At 25.9% G+C, this 25,340-nt stretch overlaps 2 protein-coding genes across 2 annotated transcripts in view; one reads left to right on the forward strand and one right to left on the reverse strand.

Annotated features, from left to right (window-relative positions):
- LOC140662904 (glycosyltransferase 25 family member) overlaps positions 1-25,340 on the reverse strand; it is a 30,383-nt gene that overhangs the window by 2,435 nt on the left and 2,608 nt on the right. Inside the window, exons 4-5 of the mRNA XM_072886612.1 lie at positions 25,175-25,294; positions 24,665-24,854 (exon numbers count right to left, since the gene is read on the reverse strand). Coding sequence (XP_072742713.1) covers positions 24,665-24,854; positions 25,175-25,294 — 310 coding nt within the window. The remainder of the gene's footprint in view (positions 1-24,664; positions 24,855-25,174; positions 25,295-25,340) is intronic.
- On the forward strand, positions 409-24,276 carry LOC140663178 (uncharacterized). The gene is made up of 8 exons (XM_072887156.1): positions 409-427; positions 17,475-17,927; positions 19,471-19,626; positions 20,522-20,663; positions 20,731-20,844; positions 21,627-21,865; positions 22,054-22,241; positions 23,490-24,276. The coding sequence occupies exons 1-8, from the start codon at positions 409-411 to the stop codon at positions 23,721-23,723; spliced, it is 1,545 nt and encodes a 514-aa protein (XP_072743257.1). The 3' UTR covers positions 23,724-24,276.

Genomic DNA, 25,340 nt, shown 5'->3' on the forward strand with positions numbered 1-25,340 from the left:
ATACAATAATTTTCACAAATAGTTTCTTTTATGATCAAACTAAATTTTTTAATAAATTTTATATGTATGCAATTATTGGCTCAATCATCGAAATTAATTTGAAATAAGAATATACATAAAATATTCAACCTAAATTTATATTACAAAATGTTGTATATTTTCAAGGGGGATAAGACATATTATTATATGATAGTTAGCTATCGTTTTTCTCTATATTATTGTTAAGACGTACGGTCGTTTGTTGTCATTCGAGCGGCGACTTGATCGAAAAGATAGTGGTGCGAAATGCTCCATATATTGTCGAATTCCTCTTCTAAACGCGAACGTGACAAGATCACAAAAAACATTCGTTACAATTATTATCATCAACGATTAATTTTCATAAACTTTCATGATACAAACTGTATAATGACAGATCTTTATCGAAGTGCGTATTCCGTATATAATCATTTATTATATATTTATATGAAATAAAATATATTTCTATATTTTAGGTTTTTTTCGCTAATCTAATAATATAATATTCGAATTGATTCAAATATATAACAAATGATCCCGGAATACGCACTTCGATAAAGATCTATCATCACAATACAGTTTGTATTATGAAAGTTAATTGCTGATGATAATAATCGTAATAAATGATTTTCTGATCATGTTCGCGTTTAGAAGAAGAATTCGACAATATATGAAGCGTTTTGCATCACTACCTATTCGATCAAGTTGCCGCTCGAATGACAACAAACGACCATGTCTTAACAATAATATAGAGAAAAATTATATATATATATATTATAAATTTTTTATTTGCACGGAGATTTACCTCAAATCATATCGTATTTGACGAGGTGATGTATTGCGTCATTCGTCTTATTAAGCAAGATTATATAATCATTTCTATATCCAGAAATGTCTGATGAATTATAATAAATCATTTTGATCAGTATTTCTTGGAAATTGTGAATAGATAAACAATTGAACTGAAGATTTATTACATTGGTCATGTATCATTGTAAATGTCTTCTGTCAGTTTGAACTAAAATATAATATGACGGTGTTTTTATCATTGAATATAATCTTTCGATTATACTCATAAACCAAGAATTTCCGGAGATGTATATGACATTTTTTTCTTATTTAGGGATGAAGAACTCACCTTAAATAGTTCTGAATTATCCTGTATGATATATAAAATATTTCGGTAATAAATTCACTCTGTATGGCCTTGAGTGGGGGGGGGGGGGAGTATAAACCTTAATAATGTTATTGTTTACATGGTATAACATTGTTATCATTCACTTGACGACACTCGAGCAGTAAAGTACAGATACTTGAAATTAAATATATTTCGATATTTTTAATTTTTCACAGATTTAAATGTAATTTGATATTTACATCAAATAGTAAGACAAATTGTCATTAAAAATCAATTAAAATAATCAAATCAAAATTAAAACGAATTAAAATAATGAGAAACAGTAAATACATTAATCGTTAATAATTAATTTAAAATTCAAAAAATAGAATATTTTGCATTTTGTTGCATTACACATTAAATATGAATAAAATAAAAATTTATTTTATTGTATTATATTAAATTTATTTATTACATTAAATTTATCAATTTATACAATGGAAAACATATATTTTCTTATGATATTTAAGATATTAATGCTCATCCAAAAATTATTCAATCAAAATCTATCAATTAATAAATCTATAATTATAAACTCCTGCAAAAATTAAAGCAAAATAAAATTTTATTAACGTTAAAATAATTTCCTGTGATTGACACTATTTTTACTAACAATAAGTATCAGCAAGAACAAAAAAATTTCTTTTTAGGTTTTTTATCAATATAAAAAAAATACTAGTATTATCCGAAGCATACTTTGAGAAAAATACACATTTGGATTTGCGCTACAAATTACGCCAATATTTTCTCAAATTTCGATAAAAAAACTAAAAAAAATTTTTTTTTAGCTTTGCTGACACTTAGCAAAGATTAATGAAGCGTCAGTGAGCTGAAAAATAATTTTTTTAATATTAATTGAATTTTATCATTCTTATTTTACTAAATTAACCAATTCCACAATTTCTTGTACATTTTGCTAAATAGTGGCCATAAAAAAATAGTTATTTGGCAAATTTTTTTCAAATTCAAGATATTTAATAGTACATAAAAATCATTAATTTATACGTTATTTTCATTTATTTATATCATGTCCTAAACGTTTAAAAGAATTTGGAAATTTTACTTCGATGGAGTAAAGTTTCAGTCTTAAAAATCTGTTTTTTAAATTGCAATATATGATGACTTTTAACGAAGTTACGAGTATGTAAGTACAAAGTCAAAAATCATTATTTAATCCGTGATAACGCAATAAAAAAATCTTACAATAGAATACAATTAGAAACATTTAAAAAAAAAAAATTTTATAGAGAAAAATTTCAGCTTTTTCATTAGAAAATCGAAAATTTTCAATTTTTTGGCACATAACAGACAAAATGAAAACAAAATTTCCCATTTTGTTCAGCTTCGTAGTTTTTACATATAAAAATTCGAACTTATAGAAAACAAATAATAGTAATCTTTCGTTAGAGATTTTAACCTTTAAAACTCCTTTTTTAGATTTAAATTTTATTCATTTTTAACGAAGTTACTGACTGAATTTTACCTATTTTTTTAAAATAAGGTGTTCTTTAAATTTTTGCGAGTTTTCAAATATTAATATTTATCTTTAATTTTAACTTGTATATTTATTCATATATTAAAATGTAATAAAAGCATATCTTTCATGTAAGCAAACGGCAAATCTAATTATTATTTTTGAATATTAATATTGACAAATATGTACTTTTAATTTTAACTTGTATTCATTGATAAAATACAATAAAGGCATAATATTTATCTCTCAAATTTTTATTTGAGATATTATTAACAAATTACAAATTATATATTATTAAAAGTTATATAAAAAAACCCTCTCACGGATATACCGTGATGGAGGAAAAGCTTAATACTTGAAAAGAGTAGCTTCTTGAAGGGGAAGTATAAGTAGTATAGTAGTAATACGCCTTATAACAATACTGTAAAAACATTGACACAAATCCAAAATAACTCACATGTAGAGAGCGTATTTAATAGATTGAGCGTACATTAGTGGTTTTTACTGTAGCATTAATCGCGAATAATTAACTATGTCTTTAATATTTCAATTTCGCTCTAATAAACGTTACGTTAAAATTTAATCAATTGTTTGATGATGGCAGGAATTATCTTCGTTTAGTTCTATTTCACCTTTTGTCTCATATATTATATATAATGTCTTTATATATAGATAACTAATCATTGCGGTCTCTTTTTTCACCACATGTTGAAGACGTATATGTATACTCTGAAACAAGAGTCGGGACAAATATGATCATGTCGATTCCATCCATCATTTTTATATTCTTTCGTTTATTGTTAGTGCGTTGGTTTTTAACATGTCACGAATAATTGCAAGAAATGGTGTGTTATGATTAAAATTTACTTGCTAAATATGCTACGATTGAATTGAAAAAAAGTCGAGCAAAATCAATTCATCGTACATCAAATGTGGATTATAAGATTATTCAATTCCCAACGGACATCGTTATACACACAGCGCATTAACAAATACATTATGTATCAACTGTCCAACAATAATGTCATGGTAAGTCTCAAAAGTATCTGTAAAAACCACTTTATAAAGTAAAGGTCTTCCGAGACATGATCGATTATCCCATGTTAAAGTAACATGTGATATTTAAAAAAAATTTTTTTCTCCAAAATGTTTGTGTATTTTTAAGTCGCGCAATAAACTTATAGAAATATATAGAATAGAAAAATTCGTATTAACGTTACTCTTCAATTTTTACATCTGACAAGATGTTTTGCAGAAATAGAATAGCTAATATTAATTCCGATATTTATATAAAGAGTAATTGCCTATAAATATTTAAATAAATGCCATATCATAATAAAAATAAATGTCAATATACATATATAAAGCTGAAAATGTATATGTGTATTTTTTATTTTTTTAAATTAAAAATCTGCACATAATAATTATTGTTTGCATAATTAATTTTAATTAATAAAAAATTAAATAAAATTGTTAAATAAATTAAAAAATTATGTTTATGTTGAAAACTTATTTAATAACGCAAATGGGATAGAATAAACATCTGCGTGATTTTCTGTTATTAAGTTATAAATTACACCATGTGATTATACTGAAATTTAGATAGATATCTAGCAAAGCGCAAACAAATAGCGAATAATATATATATTATCGTAATATCTATTATTGATATTATTAGATTGGTCATTAGAGAAGCGGAAGAAATAATCTATAAATAGATCTTGTAAATCAAGAAATAGCTAGTCGTTACGATGGCGTAAATTACTTTTTCTCGATCAATCTGGATTATATACGCCTACGTTGGGCACCCAATCTCGAAATAGAAATTCTAACCCCAGAGGCACTAGCATTTCGATTAAATTTTACGCAGTGTTCTCTCATCATACTTATTTTGTGAAAGCGCCATGAGTTTCGTACCTCCAATATTAATCTTAAACTTAAATCACTTTGAATGAAAAATAACATTTTAACTATTTCCCCTTTTCTTCAACAAAATTCATTGATGTGTCACGATCAGGCTTTGTAAGGGTTTCGCGACATTTTGGCTTGAAAAATGGTTTGGAAGAAAATAATATAACGTAAGATGATACCTATAGAAAAAGGAACGAAACAAAACCTTTATGCATTCCGAAATTGATTAACATGTTAGTAAATAAAATTAGAGTAAAGTCAATAAAGTTAATAAAGATTTAGATCTTGTCTTTTATAAGAAGCATGAATATTGATCGTGATATAAATCCTAATAATAGTCTCTTTAAAATATGACATCAATACATAACTGAAAAAAAAAATATATTTTTTATCCCTTAAATCTTAAAAATAATCCGCCATACGAAGATTAAAAGACTGAGATTATATCATGTACGTAAAACATTTTATAAATCAAACGTTTATAATACGTAAATTATTTAAAAAAATACAACATCATGTTTTTTGTTTAATTAAGTATAAGAAAATATTGCATTATATAAAAAAAATTATCTGAAGAAACGTAGTCCGAGATAAAAAGGACACACACATACACATATACAGAGAGAAAGAAAGAGAGAGAGAAATTAAGAATAAAACTATATACAAAACTTATCACTATTAAATTCATATTTACAAGAAATATAGTTAAACCACTGTGCAAATAGCATTCGAAAAATCAAGAGCATTGAGTATAATATAATTAGATTTAATTAGCTTTCGCACGTGCAAATTCTATCAAATCTTCTTAAATATTCTATCAATGTTCTTGAGGTATTCACAGGAAGTTAACCGAGAGTAAAGATATACGGAGAAGCGCGGAAAAGCTAGCTCGTTCTTCGGGTCAAACTTAAACCCGATTACTAGTGCAAAGTCACGCGATATATTCCGCTTCCTTTCTGTGAAACTAACTAAAGTTTCAATGCCATGCCAACAGAAAAGAAATAATTTACACTTAATTTATTGTACTTGATCCTTATTTAGTACGTGTGTGTGTATGTGTGTATACAAACAATATAAGATCTACTAATAGAGAAATCGGACTAAATAAAAATCAGGTGCATTTTTAAATAAAGCTCGAAAAGTGGTTATATATATATAATAAACCACTTTTCGAGCAAATGTTTCGTTAAAGCAAAAATTTACCTCAAATCGTAAAAAAATCAATTGTATCAATAAAAAAATATTGTAATTGTGTTTTTAAACTTTTTTACGCTCATGTATTACCGCTATTTTACGCTTCGTATGTTTGCCTTCAGCTAATTCCCAAATTAAAATTTTCCATCTAAAATTAATTAAAGAATAATTAAAGAATAAAATTTTATTCTAAAAAGCGGGATTTATTATATGATTTCTAATCATTGATTATTTAAAAATTCTATAAATTCTTTCGACATTTTTCAGGAATTTTTTTATTAAAAGAATGTCATTAAAATATAATAACACATCAATAATGATGTCGTACATAATCATATAAATCATAAGTTTAAAGTCTAGAGCGATCAATATTTCTCGGTTCCGAAGTTCAGGTATTCTCGAGAAACTGACGATAACGAATGTGCGTAGGATGCATTTTAATCTTCCACATCATCGACGCTTATCATTATTAAAGGATCAGTTCTTTTTTTTTCTTTTGCTTCACGTCAAAGTGTTTTTTTCTAAGAGCGACATTCGCGTTCTGCGCCTGACACGTCATGAGCCTGCGCGTGATAAATTTCGAAAGGATTTAACCGAAGAGTACGCGAAAATCCTTCAGTCTATCATTCCGGGCCCTCGATGTTACATCGTATTTCCATAAACATAATAAGAAGATAGTAAAATTGTGTGATAACAATTACATGAAAACGGTGATAATAGCGCGAAAACAGATTAAAAGTACCTTGATAAGTACGAAAGAAAACTTCATGTGAGTATGAGTGTTACATGTGCGTGACATATTTAACGTGTATTGCATGCACACACATATTTATAAATCTAATCATGGACAAACAATCAATTTTTTTATTAAATTCCCTATACATTAATCACTTTTAAATTGCATTAACGTGCAATTCGCGTAAAGCTGGATATACACCTAGCGAATGAACACCGAACGAATAGTAAACGCAAACGTTTCATTCTAATTACTTTTTTTATGTATTATATTAAAATCTCAATTTACTGTAGCAAACATCGAATCTGGTCGAATGCTAGTATTCTGTGCAATCAAGAAAAGGAACAAACAACTTATGAACGTGAATGCGAATGTCCAAACGTTCACGTTCACTCTTCGTTTCCGCGTTCATTCATTAATGTATACCCACTCTAAAATAATGCACAACAATGCTCGTATTTTCTAAATAATATTAAATTATTTTTGCGTGCGGAATTATCGTAGATATCACACTCGGTTTTAGGTATTTGTATTGTATATCAAAATTAATGTAAATTTGTTGCAATATGTATTAAATGCATTGTATATCGCATATCGCAATTAGCTTCGATTAATTAAACTTTAATTACATTATATATACTTGTATTTTTGATTTATTAATTGACTAATTACTATCCACTCTGTTACAAATATTATTATTCTTTTGTGATAATAATTTTTATGATATTAAAAACTTGTATAATATTAAAAATATCTTTTTAAATAAATACAAGAATGGAAGTTTAAGCAATAAAAATAAATAATAAAGAAATTTAATTTAAATAAAATAATTAATTTTTAATTAATTTATAATAAAAAAAATAAAAAATGTGTAACCAGTTTTAGATAATTTTCAAATTTTTGTGTTTTCTGTTTATTTTTGTTACACATATAAAAAACAAATCTGCTTATGTACATATATTTTATTTAAAATAACATTGATTTCATAAATTTTTATTAATTCAATCACATTAAAAAAAAATATTTATATATATATATTTTTTTTTCTTCATGCGATTGAATCAATAAAAAATCTAATCAATATAAAATGAATTATTTTTACATATATTATGTCTTTTATTCTTATGTTAGAATAATAATTATCCTTCAATAATTACTTTATAGTATATTATTTGGTATAAAATTTAAAATAGTATCTGAATGATTTAAAAGTGCAAAAAATTAAATTTCCGAAAAAATGTATTATGATTCTTTGATTCATATAAATTAGACTGAGAATAAAATTTCAGCCACCAACAGATTAAGGAGTGTAAATATATCGTAATTTTTGAGAAAAAACTTCTCAAAGATTAAACTAAATTAGGTACATTTATATTCGTACCGGCGGACGAGAATTTTCACAGTTATTCTCACCCCATTTTTTAAAGATACCACTCTAATTTTCACCAAAGCTTTATGCCTGTTCCAGATGTATTTAATGGACCATTTTAACCAAAAGTAAAACAAATGTTCTTAACAGATGGTACAAACATTTATTTGAAAGCAAAAAACGCAAAAAAAATATTTTATTACATGTAGGAATTTATAATTTTTCTTTTATATATTTTATCTTTTTATTTTTTCAAAACATTTTCTATGTATATATGTATATAAATTTCCTATTTATATAAAATGTTACATTTCTTTATTAACATTAAATGTTAACGATAAATTTTTTGACTCATTCAATGTCAATATTTTCTTACAAAAATAAGGATTAATTATTTTTATAGCAAATAGCACAAATTTTTTTAGTCCTTGACGTTTTATATATATCTTTAAATTGTATTAATATTTACTTGATATTAATGTGGGAGTATAACTTTATTCTCCACATTTGTTGTTCAGTTTAAAAAAAAACGTAATTCTTTAATAGTTAACTATTTAAGAATTACGTTTTTTTTTAAACTGAACAACAAATGTGGAGAATAAAGTTATACTCCCACATTAATATCAAGTAAATATTAATACAATTTAAAGATATATATAAAACGTCAAGGACTAAAAAAATTTGTGCTATTTGCTATAAAAATAATTAATCCTTATTTAAGAATTAATCTTGAATTAAGAAATAATCTAAAACCCACTAACTTGTTTGGATATACAGAATGAGAAATAATTGATCAGAAAATTCAGTCATTAAAAAATAATATAAAAGATAGAAGTAGGACTCCGCAAGAAATAATAAATATTTTAACTTCCGGCATGAGAATGAATGGTTCACTTATATTTTCAGTACATTTGCACTCCATTTTATTGATCCAATGATTTGGCAAATATATTTTATTGCGTATATTTTTTCGTGACGCGTAAAAGAAATTTTCTGGTCATTCATTGCATGCATGTGCGAGTAAATAATACAAACGAAAACGATACGAAAAAATCCATCTCTTTCATATCCATATATTACCATACATATATACACATGACACACATACTTGTCTTCTCTCATTTTGGATCTTTTCTTCACATTTATATTTGTGGAAACAAGTGTGTTTTTATTTATTCTAATAAATGGCACCCTAATTTCATCAGAGAGATATGAAAAGACCCTTCAAATCATTGATCATACAAGATGCAACATATGTCGATGATATCACATCCATGTTCGAGTGGAAATTGCGAAAAACAAAAAGAGAACTTTGCGCCCTCGGCTGTTAGAACTTTCAAGCAAAACACGTATCAATCTTTCTTACCGTTGATATAAAGCAAGCTCTAAGAAAATATTAGTATATTTCAATGACGATAAAAACTAAGTTTCATTGAGTGACCAAAAATAATACACAAAGGAATAGGTAATGTTTTTTGCAAAAAAAGTATTAATCTAAAACTTTTATATAAATTTAGCATAGAAAGTAGTATCAAAGAGAAATATAACTTGCAACTTTCTATATAACACGCATCAATGAGTTTGAATCAACGACCTACAAAAAAACGAAAGGAGATTTATTTGATTTTTTCCAAGATGTCTTGTTGGAAATCATAATATCCTTGAGTTACTTCACACAAGTTATCTCGCATGATCTAAAGAGAGTTTTTCAAGATATATATGACCACTGTCATATCTACTGATGTATCTATCTTATTTTTTCTATAACGTCCAAGATATTTTCAGGATAGGGATTGAAACTCAGGACGAAGTTAATTTATTTTGTCTTTTCAGATTCACATCCAGTCATGTCAGAAATGAAATATTATCCTTTTTTGTCTTAAAGACAAAATAAAATCTTTCAAAGATAAAATATAAATTTTCATAATAAAATTTTGATTGAAAAATTCTGTTCCGGCGAAACGATCTGTGTATAATAGAAGATCGATGATGTTTTACTTACTGCATCTTAAATTATCTATTCTTAGAAAATAAGAAAGCATAGCAACTTGTATAAATTTACATATTTGAATAACTATGTTTATTTTAGTCTTATCTAGTCTGAGAGAGAAGTTGACACTCTCACTCTCTCTCTCTCTCTCTCTCTCTCTCTCTCTCTCTCTCTCTCTCGGAATTTTATATATTATATATTTATAAAATATACTTTTTCTATTAGAGTTAAATTGAAATTAAATCCAAAGCGATTTTAGTTAGAAATTCTGGATGTTGCACGTATATCTTTTAGAATCCTTTTCTTGAAGTATAAACGTGTAAATACCTATTTAAACAATTTTGTATCCTGTATAAGAAAAAGAGAGATTATTTGTAAGACTATAATATTTTCATTTCAAATGAATTCGAATATATAAAATGTGCTTGGAAGATTAAAAGCATAGCTGATTAAAAATTATCTGATTTATTTCATTATTTAAAATGACGATTCAATATATTATCAATCTATATAAAGTCGTGCAAAAGTGGCAGGTGGTATAGTCTTCAGACTGTTCATTAAGATATTGCAGGGCAATCTTAAGTGTAATAGAATTAATTATGTACGCGCATGTAGACGAGATATAAAATCGTTAGAACGTATATTTATTCGTATTCATTAGAAATGTCATAGGACTAATCAAGCAAGACCTATTTTTTATCTATTAAAGAAGGAAGGATCGAAAAAAATTACCTCTCCTTTATAACTTTTTTTTCTAATTCCTACTTGCGACAAAAGCATTTACTTGGCTTTTACAATTTATACAAATTATCGCGTAATAAAATACGCAGTTACTCGCTTGCAATTTACCATTCTGTAATAATCATAAAAATCTGACAGAGAGAGAATGTATTCATAATTTTACCAAAATTGCTGCAGGCCCAGAAAAAAAAAGAGATATATTGTCGAGAGATATGGAAATGGGAATATGAGGAAAATTGAACGCACAACTTCAGCGCTGTAATATAAATAACATGTTATCATCAACATTAAATATTGTAATAAATGAAATATGTACAACTCATCTAAAAAAGATAATAAATATATAAATACGATTTCTAATGAATACGAATATTTTAAATTATTTAACAAAACTAAACAAAATTAAACATTTTAAAAAATATTATTTTTACCTAGTACTGCAACTTCAAAATTAATACGAAGTCTAACTTTAACAGTAAAAGATTTATTTCCAAATGTTGGAAATAATTATATTAAAGGCAAAAAATACAAATTTTAACTCTCTCTCTCTCTCTCTCTCTCTCTCTCTCTCTCTCTCTCTCTCTCTCTCTCTCTCTCTCTCTCAATTTGCGTGTGTGAATAATACCGTTTTTGTAAGAGAATCGTTGAAAATGTAGAATAATCTTATCTTTTATATCAGCTTAATAAAAATCGCATTTAACTGATGATTTGAAATGGATTATATATTCTATTAATTCTATTAATATATGAATTACATACATTAAATTTCAGTCTTTCGCATTTTAATAAGCAGTTAATGCCGATCGTATTTTTCAAATAGTGAGTAAAAAGCCAAGAAATGACAATGCAAAATGTAGATTCTTATTAAAATAGCATCGCGTCACTGACCCATCCTTATCTGAACCATCCATTACAAAGACATGCGTATGTATTTTACGCATCAAAGTAACGAAGTTTATCGATTCCTCCTTCATCTAAACTACGTATCATTTACCCTTGGGAGGATATTTATCACCTACAAGACGTGCGCTGCTCTTACAGTAATACTGAAATGAAACAAGGAAGAAGGGTCCTGCGAGTTTACAACAAGTATCGGTAGACGACAACGGCTTTTAACAAATTTAATACGATTTATAGGAAGTTGTTCGATCGGTTGTTCGATTCTTTAAAATATCTCCACGTTGAGATTGTAAATATCAGAATAAAGAAATTTATTGTTCAAATAAATTCAAAAATATCGTGATTTTACCGCTTCCAAAATATCCGATGTTTTTAACCGAATATTATATTTTATTTATTGATATCAAAATGTTTATGTGATTATTATACACAATAAAATTTGTCAATAAAATACAAGAGATCGATCACACGTTTAAACAATCTGGTAAATATTTCTAAAAAGTATTACCCAATTTCAAAATATAATACACACACGAGATTAATTAAATTTATTTGTTCAGTTTTATTAAAATTTATAAAATAAACATTTGTAAAACAAAAAATACAGTTCTTCTAATAAATAATATTCGAAGTATTATAAAAGTATATTATAAAAATCCACAGTTGACTACATTTGTTAAAATAATATTTTCTCTTATATGTAGCATTTTTATGATAACAGATAAAAGTTGGTTAGATTGTGTTAATCCATTGTGTTTTCAGAAACTTTGCGAATGTTTCTCTTTTAATTATCATTTAATTGCACAAATAAAAACTATTATTTTTCTCGTAGCATTTATCTTTCTCCAATCTAAATCCTCATGTCCATATATATTCTTTCTAATATAGCTACATTCTAATGTTTTCATACGAGCCCTTGATTGTTAACGGCTAATTAAACTTATTATTGTTCATATTATTTTACACTTTGTTACGTCCCAAAACGTAAACTAATTATAAGCAAAGTTTTACACTACGCGGTAATAAAATGTTTATATTTTTAAATTTAAAAAACAATTAGAGCAAGAAAAATTTTTATTAAATGTGTATCAGTTCTTTTTAAACTTTATATGCATCTGCTTTACAACCTGTTCAATAATAAATATTTCTATACGAAATGTTCGGTAAACTCACTGCAAAATATTTGTTTTGTTATAAACCAAAATAATTTTCTCTAATATTTAATATCTCGAAAATTTAATTTACACTTATTTATTACAATATTTAATGTTATAATTTTTAAAATTATAATATTAAATGTTATAATAAATCTGCATTGATTCAAGACGTTGTTGAAAAGCACAAAGTCTACTTATAAGTATATTCACTAAAATGTAATATCTTATTATCTATTTGCATCCCCGACGTACAATTTGCAAAATTCATCCAATCATTTACTCAAAACTCAAAGGCTATTCGTATCTTTATCTTTTATTAAGAAAGACATTATTTCGATTTCCCATATATCGCCCTATATCAAATGTTACTATTGTAAAAATCGCCTGTCTCACTTTGTACAGAAATACGTAAAGAATCACTAGCGATCAATCTTTCTTATTGTTTGTTCGCTTTTGTTTGTTTGCCTTGATCTTAACTTGAATGAAATGAAAGAGTAAGTCTATTCGCAGTCTTTTCTGACAACTCTTCATCTTACAAAAAATCAAGTTATTTATTACGAAATCCGTATTGAAAATATATACAATATAGAAATATAATATAGAAATATTGACAGGATGTAATAATAGCGTTCTATAATTCTCTTACAAAAACATTTACATTTTATATTGTATATATAATATATATATAATATATATATATATATATATATATATATATATATATATATATATATATATATATATATGTGTGTGTGTGTGTGTGTTTTTTTTTTACAATGTATAATATATACATATATATAAATTTTTTTTCTTTATTCAACTCTGGATTATTGTTAGTTAACTTTGGATTATATTCTCAGATTTTAGATTAACATTTTCTTAAAATTAATAATTCAGAGTTAAATGTAAAATGAAAAATGTCATGATATTTCATCACAATAGTTTCGGAGTCATAGATGTGTAAAACACTCTTTTTTGCAAATTTAATTTCAAGAGTATAAAAAAATAATAAAATTTTACTAGATTACATTCCTTTCTTAGAAAAATTTGCTCAAATACTATTCTTTCTATTCTATTTTTAACTTTTCTCTTTTTATAACAAGATCTCTATTCAAAATAGCGTTAAAGTTAAACATGTAGAAGTTAAAATATAATTATATGAAAAAGTATGTTATATTTTTTTACGTAAAATTGGATTTATAATTATTTTCTAAACACTGAAAAATTATTGCTTTCTATTTGAATTTAAAAAAAACAAATTCACGTTGATTAAAAACAATATGTTAATAATCTGTAAAATAAAAAAAACGTGAGAAATCTAGAATTTGTTTCCATATATTCAAAGTTTAAAATAAAGGAAAATTAAACTAATCTTACGTTGATCTTGATATAGTGCGCAATATATAATACAAATACAGAGTGAGTATATATACCACAGATTATCTGAGAAAAACAAACGATCTTTGTTCCCTAATTTAATTCAACCTGAAATATTTATGGCTGTTGGTCGTTTTTTATTAATATTTGTTTCACCGTGGGAAAATTCAAGTCGCAGAAAATCGATCTTCTTTTAGAACGCGCAATAATTTATTAACGGCTGGAGTTTTCTTTTTATGATATTATTAGATGTTTCATATATATTAAACTAATGACATTATTATTTTTACTCTACAATTTACTGTTTTTCTTCAAAACAACCCTCTTTATCTCTTTTTTTTTTCAAGAGATTATTTATTACTTTCAATTTGCACAAGATTTGTTTCATTTTCGATCATTCGTTTTTTATGAGTAGATTACATAAAAAAATATTGTGGTTAGAAACAGGTCGAAAAGCATAAATGTTTCGTAAATCATAATGTATAAATTTCTTATTAAACCTTTTCATTAAAAGATAAAAAAGAAAATGCATTAAATTAATTCAGTCAAAAAAATTAATTTTTTTCATAAAATAATGAAGTTATTTTTATAAATAAAAATAAAAATTTATATTTACATATCGATGAAGTATTTCATATCTTATCTCAGATTCTTCTTATTTTGAGTCAATTTTCCAGAAATACCAAAAAAAGTAATCTGATATTATAATTTATTAATCATCATATGCATAATACTATACATTTTTTATCATTAAAATTAAATTAAATTAAACTTTCATTGAACACTTGAAATCAATTAAAAATGTTAATGTTTTTCTTTTAATTTTTTTTTATTTGATTCAAAATCTCGTTTCTTTTAATTGATAATTATTCAGATATTATGAGGAAAGAAAATATTGATTCCAACATGAAGGGGACTACAAAATCTGCTATTAAAAAATAATGAACCTCGCATAAAATATTTTATATAGTATGCTGATAAATCAAAAATCATTTATGAAAGATATAATTAATAATAAATACGAGTAATTTTTTGTATGACAGATACGTATGAGATTTATGTTATAATTAATTCGTAGCCAATGTAAACTGATAATGAACAAAAGAGCAGAGAAATAATAAAATATTTCCTGCATCGTATATATGTATATATAACAATATAATTATTTACTTAACTAATTCGTATTTAATTTATTCGTAATACTTCAAAATAAATTTTAATATGTGGAAATTTGCAATTATTTCTACGAATATTTATAACACGATAATAATTAATTAAACGTGCTGTATATAATTTGATTTAAAGATCCTACGACATATACACTTAAAATAATATAATAATATGAAATAATAATTATAATTCCTTTTTTATAATTAATATATTAAGAATTATCTGTATATGTCTGTATATTATCTGTATATTATCTTGTATATTATCTATAAAAAGAGAAAAGATTATATCTTTTAAAGAATCATTTTGTATTATATTCAAAATATTTAAATTACAGTAAAATAATAACTTTTTTCTTGATTTCTTACGATAATAATATGAGCTTTTAAAAAATGCTTTCTAAAATATCAATAACTTTGAAAAAGAATTAGAACTTTAACAATGACCGAGATAATTTTGTCGCAAAAATTACGAAGTACTGCACGAAAATTTAATATAATCGATACGCAAATTTTCAAGCTTTCGTCAGCTCTTGAGAGAATAACGTACTTATTGTTAGCTCTTTACAGATTAGGCTCGTTCCTTAGATTTATTCTCACGCTTGGATAAAGATTTTCTCATAAATTATAATCCCTTTCTAAAGCAGTTATCGGATTTGAATATCCGAGAATAAAAAATTTTTGACACGTCGATCTCACTAATACTGATTGTGAGACTAACTAGGGGCATGTCTCAACTATTCGGATTTTATTCTCCTTAAAATATGTTATTAAACGCAAAAATCTAAGAGACACGTATTTTTTTATACGTGCGCAATCTCATGTTTAAGGAGTAAAACACCCCTTCGAAAAAAAAAACAATATTTTCCTTTAAGGTCGAATATCATCAAAATTATAAGAGATAGAAAAAAAATTGTTAAACAAAAATTTAACGGTTTGAAGAGTACTTTAAAGTTATAAAAAAAAATTTTTTTATTTTTTTCAAAAAAACCCCACCACCCAAAATTTTTTTCAAAATTTTATAATTTTTTTACCAAATTAAAGTATTCTTGAAGCCGTTAAATTTTTATTTAACAATTTTTTTCTATCTCTATATTTCGACGATATTTCATCCCCAAAAGAAAATACCATTTTTTTTCAAAGGAGTGTTTTATCCCTTAAACATGAGATTGCGCACGTAAAAAAATACGTGTCTCTTAGATTTTTATGTTTAACAACATATTTTAAGGAGAATCAAATCAGTTCCGGAGAGTTATGACATCTCCCTTGTAAAATTTAATGCACGTTTCAATTCTTCCGTATATGGATCACTAAATATGAATGATATGATTGATTCTTCGACATTTTTTATTTCCTTTGTGGAAAAGGAAACGTGAAATAAAAAACCTAAAAAAATTAAAATATATCGTCGCATTTCCCCCTTTGTAACAACTTTCCAGAACTGAGTTGGAAGTTCGGGTCACTGATGGACAAAAGATCTCTTAAAGTCGAAGGAATTAAAGAATAGGAAGTAAGAGACTTAACAAAATTTAATACATCTTCTAAGATCCTCGCTTACATTCTAATAAATAAATATGTTATTTATATTTAACCTAGAATAAGAATTAAAAAATGTATGCATAATAATATAATAATATAATATATATTATTAAAATGTATTATGTTAGCAAAAATCCCGTAATAATATTGAAGACAAAAATTACTGAAAAGCTCTTTTCATTTAAATATTATAATATTTGTTAAAACATATGTATCTATTTAATTTTTTTATTAATTATAACTTTATTATAATTAATAAAAACATTAAATAGATATAATAAATATAGATTTATTATAATTGATATTTTAACGTTAAATGCGTTTATGTATATAATTCATTTTGATATTGTCTGAATTAATCCAATTTATATTTGTTTCCGCAAACTTTTTTAATTTAATGAAATTATAATTAAAAAATATTATGTATAATAAAATATTAATATTACTTTTTTTACTTTAAAAAATAAAACTTCAAACTTAGAGTATATTTTTAGGATAAAACATATATATATATATATAATTTTAAATAATTCCAATAACTATAACATTAAAAAATATTTCCTAATCCTTACAATAATTTTGATAGGTACTTATTGCCTACGTTCTAATCTTTTACTTTTAATAAATTTTTGAATATTTTCTTATTAATAACGTAATTATATTTTTTTTCAAACAGAGCTTAAATACGCGCAAAACTTAACAAGTTGCTATTGAATTTTTAGATGCTCACAACTTCATGAAGTATATTATTCGAAATAAACGATCTATGAATATTCATTATTGGGAAGATGAATATAACATTAATAACAACAAATATGATGATGATGGTGATATTATTATGCAGTTCAAGGAAACTTTTGCAAAACACCACACATATAGCGTGTTAAACTTTTCAACCTCTGACACTGCTATAGTTGATAATTCGTTGTCCGAGGAGATGGAATCTATGAGCATGCCAATAGACTCCACGAACATGATGATAATTAATGAATCAGCGCAAAGCGCGAATGTATTGAATCAAATCGACAATGTTAACGATCTATATCTGTATGGAACACCACTACTTATTCTCTTCTGTTTTATTTCGATAGTTATAAATATCAAAGTTCTTATAAGCACATTTTGGATAAAACGCCCGTTCAGTCCGACGTTGAATATCAGTTTAAGCTTAGCAGGTAAATCAATATTTTTGTCTTTACATAAAAATGTTTAATTTAAAATAATAAAATTGCCTCATACAAATTAAGTATCGTATAACTATGAAAATTGTGTATCTTTTAGAAACTTTTTAATTTTCTCTCTCTTTAATTTTTATGTTTTACAATCTTTGCATTTTATATTTTAAATGAAAAAAAGGAATCCATCTCTAAATATATAATATTTCTTTTATTAATGCCTTAAATGGATCAGTATTTGACTCTCCTTCAATCCAGTTTATAAAGATCCGATCAAATCCCAACTTTTTAACTGTATGCTTCTTTTAAGTCTCAATATTAATTATGTTGATAATTAAAATTTAAGGAAAATTAGCATTTTAAAGTTAATTTATGTTAAAATTGAAATAACCAACAAAAATTAAGAAAACACTTGAAACCAAACAAAGAATGTTTCATTGTGTATTTCTACTTGTGAATTTTTTATTTTAAGATCTCGAAAAAATGAACTTATGTGATCATATATAATTAAATCTGAATTTTGATAATCTGACTATAATAATATATAATAATATCCGAATTTGGCGTGATATGACCTTATCTTTATATAATCATATTAGGCTAGATCTGTTTTTATATATAAACAGATTTAGACAAATATAGTTATACAAGGTGTCCTGAAATTAAAATTGTCAAAATGGGAGCATGTAGGAGATCAATAAACCGATAAGACAAAAAGTCCTTTAGAAATTTGTTCGTTTTTGTTTCATAATATTTTCCGCTAAATCTAGTAATTTTAGTGTTGTTTTATATTTTTTGATGAAAACATTTTTTTTGTTTTATCATGAAAAGTTGTAGCGCATGGAATTAAGTAAATGAATTAAAATCTTCCTGAAGTAAAATTAGAGAATTCTAAACATATACGGGATAACGTATAGAATTATTATACCTTGCTTATTTTATTTATGTATCATTTACATTCCTCCATTTCTCTTATGAATTAGTCAATTATTCATCATAAATCTACAAGTAAATTAATTACACTTGCCATAATATGCCACGTACATATTCTAACATACATATTCTAACATCTTTGAATATACCAACATAATTTTTTTCGATTTCCTTCTAAGCGAAGTAAAAACGAGCAAACCTCTAAATAATTTTTGTCTTAGTTTTCGATCCTTCACACGCTCCTGAAGTTTTGACAAATTCGAGACACTCTGTATAAAGATATGATCATATAAGATCATATTGCGCCAAATTTCGGATATTGTTATACATACTAATATGATTATATAAAATTACATATCTTTTCATTCTTTTATTCAATTATGTATATTTACATGTACAAATATGACCATATTATTCATTTCTTCTCGAGACTGTCTATGCATAATGTATTGCTAACAATTATTTTTATAATGTTTTTTTCAATATCTTTAACTAATTTTTTTATAAATTTAATAATATTTCATATTTTTAAATATTTGATAAAATTCGATGATGATTTCTCTTGAAAAACGTACTGAAAACAATATTCTATATATACGATAAATTTTAGTTAATTCTATAAATAAAAAAGCACTTTTCGAAAAAAAATTACTATCTAAAAATCATACTGAATTTTTAGGTGCAGATGCTTTTTCTAGCACTGTTCTAGGCATAGGACTAATCATGAATAGTTTCATACCCAAAGGTCTTGGAATTAAATTGAAAGGTAAGATCCTGTTGACATGAAACATTGTCATAATTAAATGTTAATTAATTAGAAATAGATGTATTTCGTACGTAAGTTTACAAATTAGAAGTTAAAGATTAAAATCGCTAGTATTCAATTATAAACAACGGATTAATTAAAACGACCTAACTAGCCAAAATCATTTATTTATTAACACGATGTTTCGACCATATGGTTGTGGTCCTTTTCAAGTGTTAACGTAAATTAAGAAAAAGAAGAAAGAATATAATGAGACATGTATAAAGGTGGAACAAATTAAACAGTCTCGTTTAAAAACTCATTGTGCCATGACGTGTCTCGTTGTTTGCGTTAATTTCAATTTATTAATTGCTTATTTTAACAAGTAAAATGTTTAATTTGTTCCATCTTTATACATCTCTCTTTGTATTCTTTCTTCTTTTTCTTAATTTACGTTATTGACATTTGAAAAGGACCACAACCATATGGTCGAAACGACGTGTTAATAAATAAATGATTTTGGCTAGTTAGGTCGTTTTAATTAACCCGTTGTAAGTTTACAAACTTTAAACATATAATTCAATTTAGAAATTAAATAACTAGATTTTTATTAGCCTTTAATAAATGATTAAAAAGAACTAATATATGTATATATATATATACATATATATATATATATATATATATTATATATATATATATATATATATAAATTATATATATATAATTATAAATTATAATTTTAATTGTAATGACTTTTTTAACAATATTCATAGAAATACTTCTGCCTATTTTCAAATCAATACATTGTAGAACAGGCTGCGTAAATGTAGAATTTGGCACGTATGTGTGTATGTGAACGTAACATAAACGTTTTAGAAATTAAAACGAATCAAAGAATCGCATTGACTTTTAGATATGGATTGTGTTTTATTGGTACTGGAAGTTGTGAGATTGGGAGGAGTGATAATTACTGTATTTCACCTAACGGCTTTAGCTATCAATCATTACTTAGGTATTCTCAGACCGCTTCACTATCTTTCGATGCTGACATACAGGTAATATCATTTAATCGTCAAAAATCTATTTAAGTGACACGTAACCGAATTTTTCTTTTTCTTTCAGAAATACTACAATTTTATTGATTCTGCTGTGGGTGCTACCAATTTCTTTTTTCGCAGTATACTTTAATTTAGTTGAAGACGACGGTTTTCAATCTGAAGGATGCAAAGAAAGCGTGTAAGTGTAATATCGTTAAAATTACTATAAAGATCTTTTTCACGTAATATTTTTTCAATCACAGAATTCCCTTCTAAGTTAAGATCTTTAAGAAATTTTATACGTTATAAAGAAAAGCAGAAGGGAAAGAAATAATTTAATTTGCATACATCTGTGAAACTATATAATTGTATTGTAAAATTACGAGTTACCTTGCATGTTAAAATATTTATATTTATGTAAATTTATATATATATATATATAAATTTCCCTTCTGCTTTTCTATATATATATATATATATATATATATATATATATATATAGAGAGAGAGAGAGAGCGTTGCAGATTACCGAACCATTGACTTACAATAGATTCCTGACGTCATTCTGAGACGAAAATTCTAATGATAAAACGTCGAAGGTGTCATAATTTTGGAGATAAAAAAATCAAATAGTCTTTATTTTTTTCAGATCGGCTTGTTCGAGTCGATCATTGCACGATATACAAATTTTCTTTAACGTACGTTATCCCTCAGCGCGGGAAAATTTGACGTAAGGATTGATCAACTTTGACCTTTTATATCTCCGAAATACACCTTTAATGTTTTGTCAGGATTTTCTCAGAATGACATCACGAATTTACTGTAAAATCAATGGTTCGGTAAGTCTGGCACGCCCTACGTGTATATATACAATATATGTATAATCTATATTTTATGAGTACGTTGTGTAAGTAAGCTATAACTCGACAAAATATGCTAGGATAATAATAAGCTACTATATGAATATAATAAAATTTTCAGATTTCTATCTCACAAGCAATTTCGAATATTGTTTAGTAGTCTTTTTTTTGGGCCCTTTGGTTTAATGGTCTGCATTTACGTACACATATTCCACATAGTAAAAAAACATCAAGCTACGAGACTACGTTTTTGTAGAGCAGGTTCCTCTGTTCGTGGAAGAACAACAGAAGCAATGAATAACAATTGTAGGCAAATGGCACGAAACGTTAAAGCTGTCCATACAACTTTATACATACTTGGTAAGAAAGAGTGAATTGCATAATGAATTTAAGAAGAGAAACAGAGTTATGCAGGATAAGCTGCAATCATATAGAATTTTATAACACAAATGCAATACAAAATATATATATGGAATTTATTTTCTTTAAATTATATATCTGCATTAAATAAAACCTAAGCTTTAACGAAACCGTATGCACTTTTTAAGGAAGCTTCGTAATTGGCTGGATGCCTGCAGTAATAGTGTACATGTTGGTCTGTGATGACTGTATATTGCAATTAAATGGAATATCGGTGCATACTACTTTCTTCATTTACGCCGTAATTAATGGTCTTATTATTCTGAAGACTTTGGTCAATCCTATTATTTATGCAGCCAGAATGCATGAGATTAAGGTAAATCGACTTTACATAGTAAATATTTGATATATTACATAACAATTTAAAAAAAAATATATATATATACACTGGCGATCAAAATTATCGCATATGTAAATTTATGCAAAATTTTGCATGATTTCAAATAAGCATAACTCGGTCAAAAAATGGTCGTATTTAAAAAATATTTCTTTTATTTTAAAGCTTAAAGTCTCTACTTTGAAAAGCATTTGTCAGATTTTGAATTTTTTCTTTCCCCTTTCCGCTGCTCTTTCAAAAGTGAGGAAACGTGTTTCGTTTCCAAAAAATTACATAGTTTGACGCACTCCACGGGGTGGAATAAATTTTTTTCGCCAATATCATGACAATCATCGTAAAATTTAGACTTTCCTTTGCAAATTAAAAAAAAATTGAGGTTGATACGATTTTTTTTCGCGGAGTTATGGCGTTTTAAAGTTACCCATGCATTTTTGGTCAATTACCGCCAGCATTAGTATTAGCCGATGCGCACCACGGAGGAGGTTGCTGGTCGGACTTTGCGCATCATGTGTGTGTGTGTGTGTGTGTGTGTGTGTGTGTGTGTGTGTGTGTGTGTGTGTGTGTGTGTGTGTGTGCGCGCATCGGCTAATGCTAATGCTGGCGGTAATTTACCAAAAATGCATGGGTAACTTTAAAACGCCATAATTCCGCGAAAAAAAAATCGTATCAACCTCAATTTTTTTTTAATTTGCAAAGAAAAGTCTAAATTTTACGATGGTTGTCATGATATTGGCGAAAAAAATTTATTCCACCCCGTGGAGTGCGTCAAACTATGCAATTTTTTGGAAACGAAACACGTCCTCACTTTTGAAAGGACGGCGGAAAGGGGAAAGGAGAAATTTTAAATCTAACAAATGCTTTTCAAAGTAGGGACTTTAAGCTTTAAAATAAAAAAAAAATTTTTCAAATACGACCATTTTTGACGGAGTTATGCTTATTTGAAATCATGCAAAATTTTGCATAAATTTACATATGCGATAATTTTGATCGTCAGTGTATATATATATATATATATATATTTTATTAATATATCAATATTGTGTGAAAAAAAAACCGTATGGATTAGTTTTTTTTAAGTCAGGATTTTAATCTTTAAATTGTTAGATGCAAAAATAATGAATCCAACTGAGTGAAATTTTATTGCAAATTACAGAGTTGGCAAAGAATTTGCATATCAGATTTTTTAGGCAAATGAATTTGAAATTTAGGGAAAAGTATTTTTTTCAGATTGCCACAAGACGAATGCACAACGCTTTATGCGAATGGACAATGTTCGCCCATTTTACCACCGATCGAGGAATCAATCACAGAATGTATAGTAGCGAGGAGAGCAAACAATCACAATCAAAGATTGACGCTTGTCGATTATTTCATAATATAAACGTCCAAAAAGCGCGAAATGGAAACGCGTACATCTGTACGGGTTACAATACACACAAATACGACAACACGCTCGTGTAAACCGTACGATATATGCGAGAGAAGAAAACTACATGGAAAAATTTTTTTTTTGCATATTTTATCAATCATATAAATATAAAGTAAAGTTAAATGACTGAATAATGGCAACCAAAGTCTTTAATAGGTATTAAAAATCTTATTATTTTCTCTCTTGTTTTGTTCATCTTTCGTTATTTTGACGTAACTATAATGACTATTCCAAGTCAGTAGTTGTATTATTTTTTTATATGCAGTTGTTGTATTATCGTATTATGTAGCTACTTATATTATGTAGTTATTTCTTATATCTATGTAAATTCTTATAGAAATTGTAAAAAATTTATGATAGAAATTATTTCGTTAGAGTCACACTTAATAAGTGTACTTTTGGAGAGAGAAGTAGCATCTCTCAATATTTTTAATCAACTATCTCATATTCGTTTACTATACATTCGGAATCGAATAGACTTCTATATGTTCCATTGTGATTTTAATAAATACATCCCCTGAAGTTATATTTGGTAACATATGTAATTTTATCTCGAGATATTTATTTTATAATACACTGGTATGCTCTACATTTTATTTAAATTTGAAATTTATTGATAGAAATAGAATTTCTAAACAAACAAAAAAGGAAAAATACAAAATTATCCATCCAAAATATCATTTTATATATATATATATATATTTCTATATATATATTTATTTTATATATATATATATATATATATATATTTATTTATTTATTTGTTTATTTATATTTCTTTCTTTCTTTTCTTACATTTTATAAATATATACCTAAAAATGGAACATATAGAATTATCATATTTTAAAAATGCAAATTGCTCAAAATAGATGGAACAACAGGATTAACACGCATATCTATCGAGACTGATTATATCCATCTTTGATTTCTATAACAAATATTTATAACAAATATTTATTTTCATGTTACTTACCTACCATCCACAGCATCGATAATTTCTGCCCTAATACCAAGTTCATGGAGAAGTCTGTGCATCCTTTTACGTCTCTCTGGTCTCCTTACAAGATTAATCATGTAAATTTGATCCAAACCCAAGGTATCCTTCTCTGGATATATCACGAATTCTCTCAAATCATCGGACAACGGCAAATAATCGTTAAATGCTGTACAAAAGAAACACAAATCTAATCATATAAACTAACATATTCAATATGACAATATTATATAATAAGTATGTCGTTTTCCGTAATCATTATTCACATATAAAAAAAAGAATTTTAATGAAAAGCAAGCTTATTTACAGCAAGAATATACATAAGTCGATTTAGATTTATTTAATAATTAATCTTTACGTATTTCAAAATTTTACTCTGTTTTGTGTGTTTTATTTGTATACATCTAATTAGTTATTTATTTATAAATTATCCATATTATTATTCAACGTACACACACATATATTATATATATATAGAAGCAAACTTACCTAATATTTCCACCTTTGTATTGGTCAACCGTTGCATATCTTCCGTGATAGTTTCTTCATTTTCTAGAGGCACCATGACGAAGCCATAAATTTCATCATTACACACGAATAATGGTACATCTATGACATAAATAAGATATGCTGTATGTGTTACGTAAGCATAAAC

This window comes from Anoplolepis gracilipes, chromosome 2, assembly GCF_047496725.1.
Source record: "Anoplolepis gracilipes chromosome 2, ASM4749672v1, whole genome shotgun sequence".
Classification (NCBI taxonomy): Eukaryota; Metazoa; Arthropoda; class Insecta; order Hymenoptera; family Formicidae; genus Anoplolepis; species Anoplolepis gracilipes.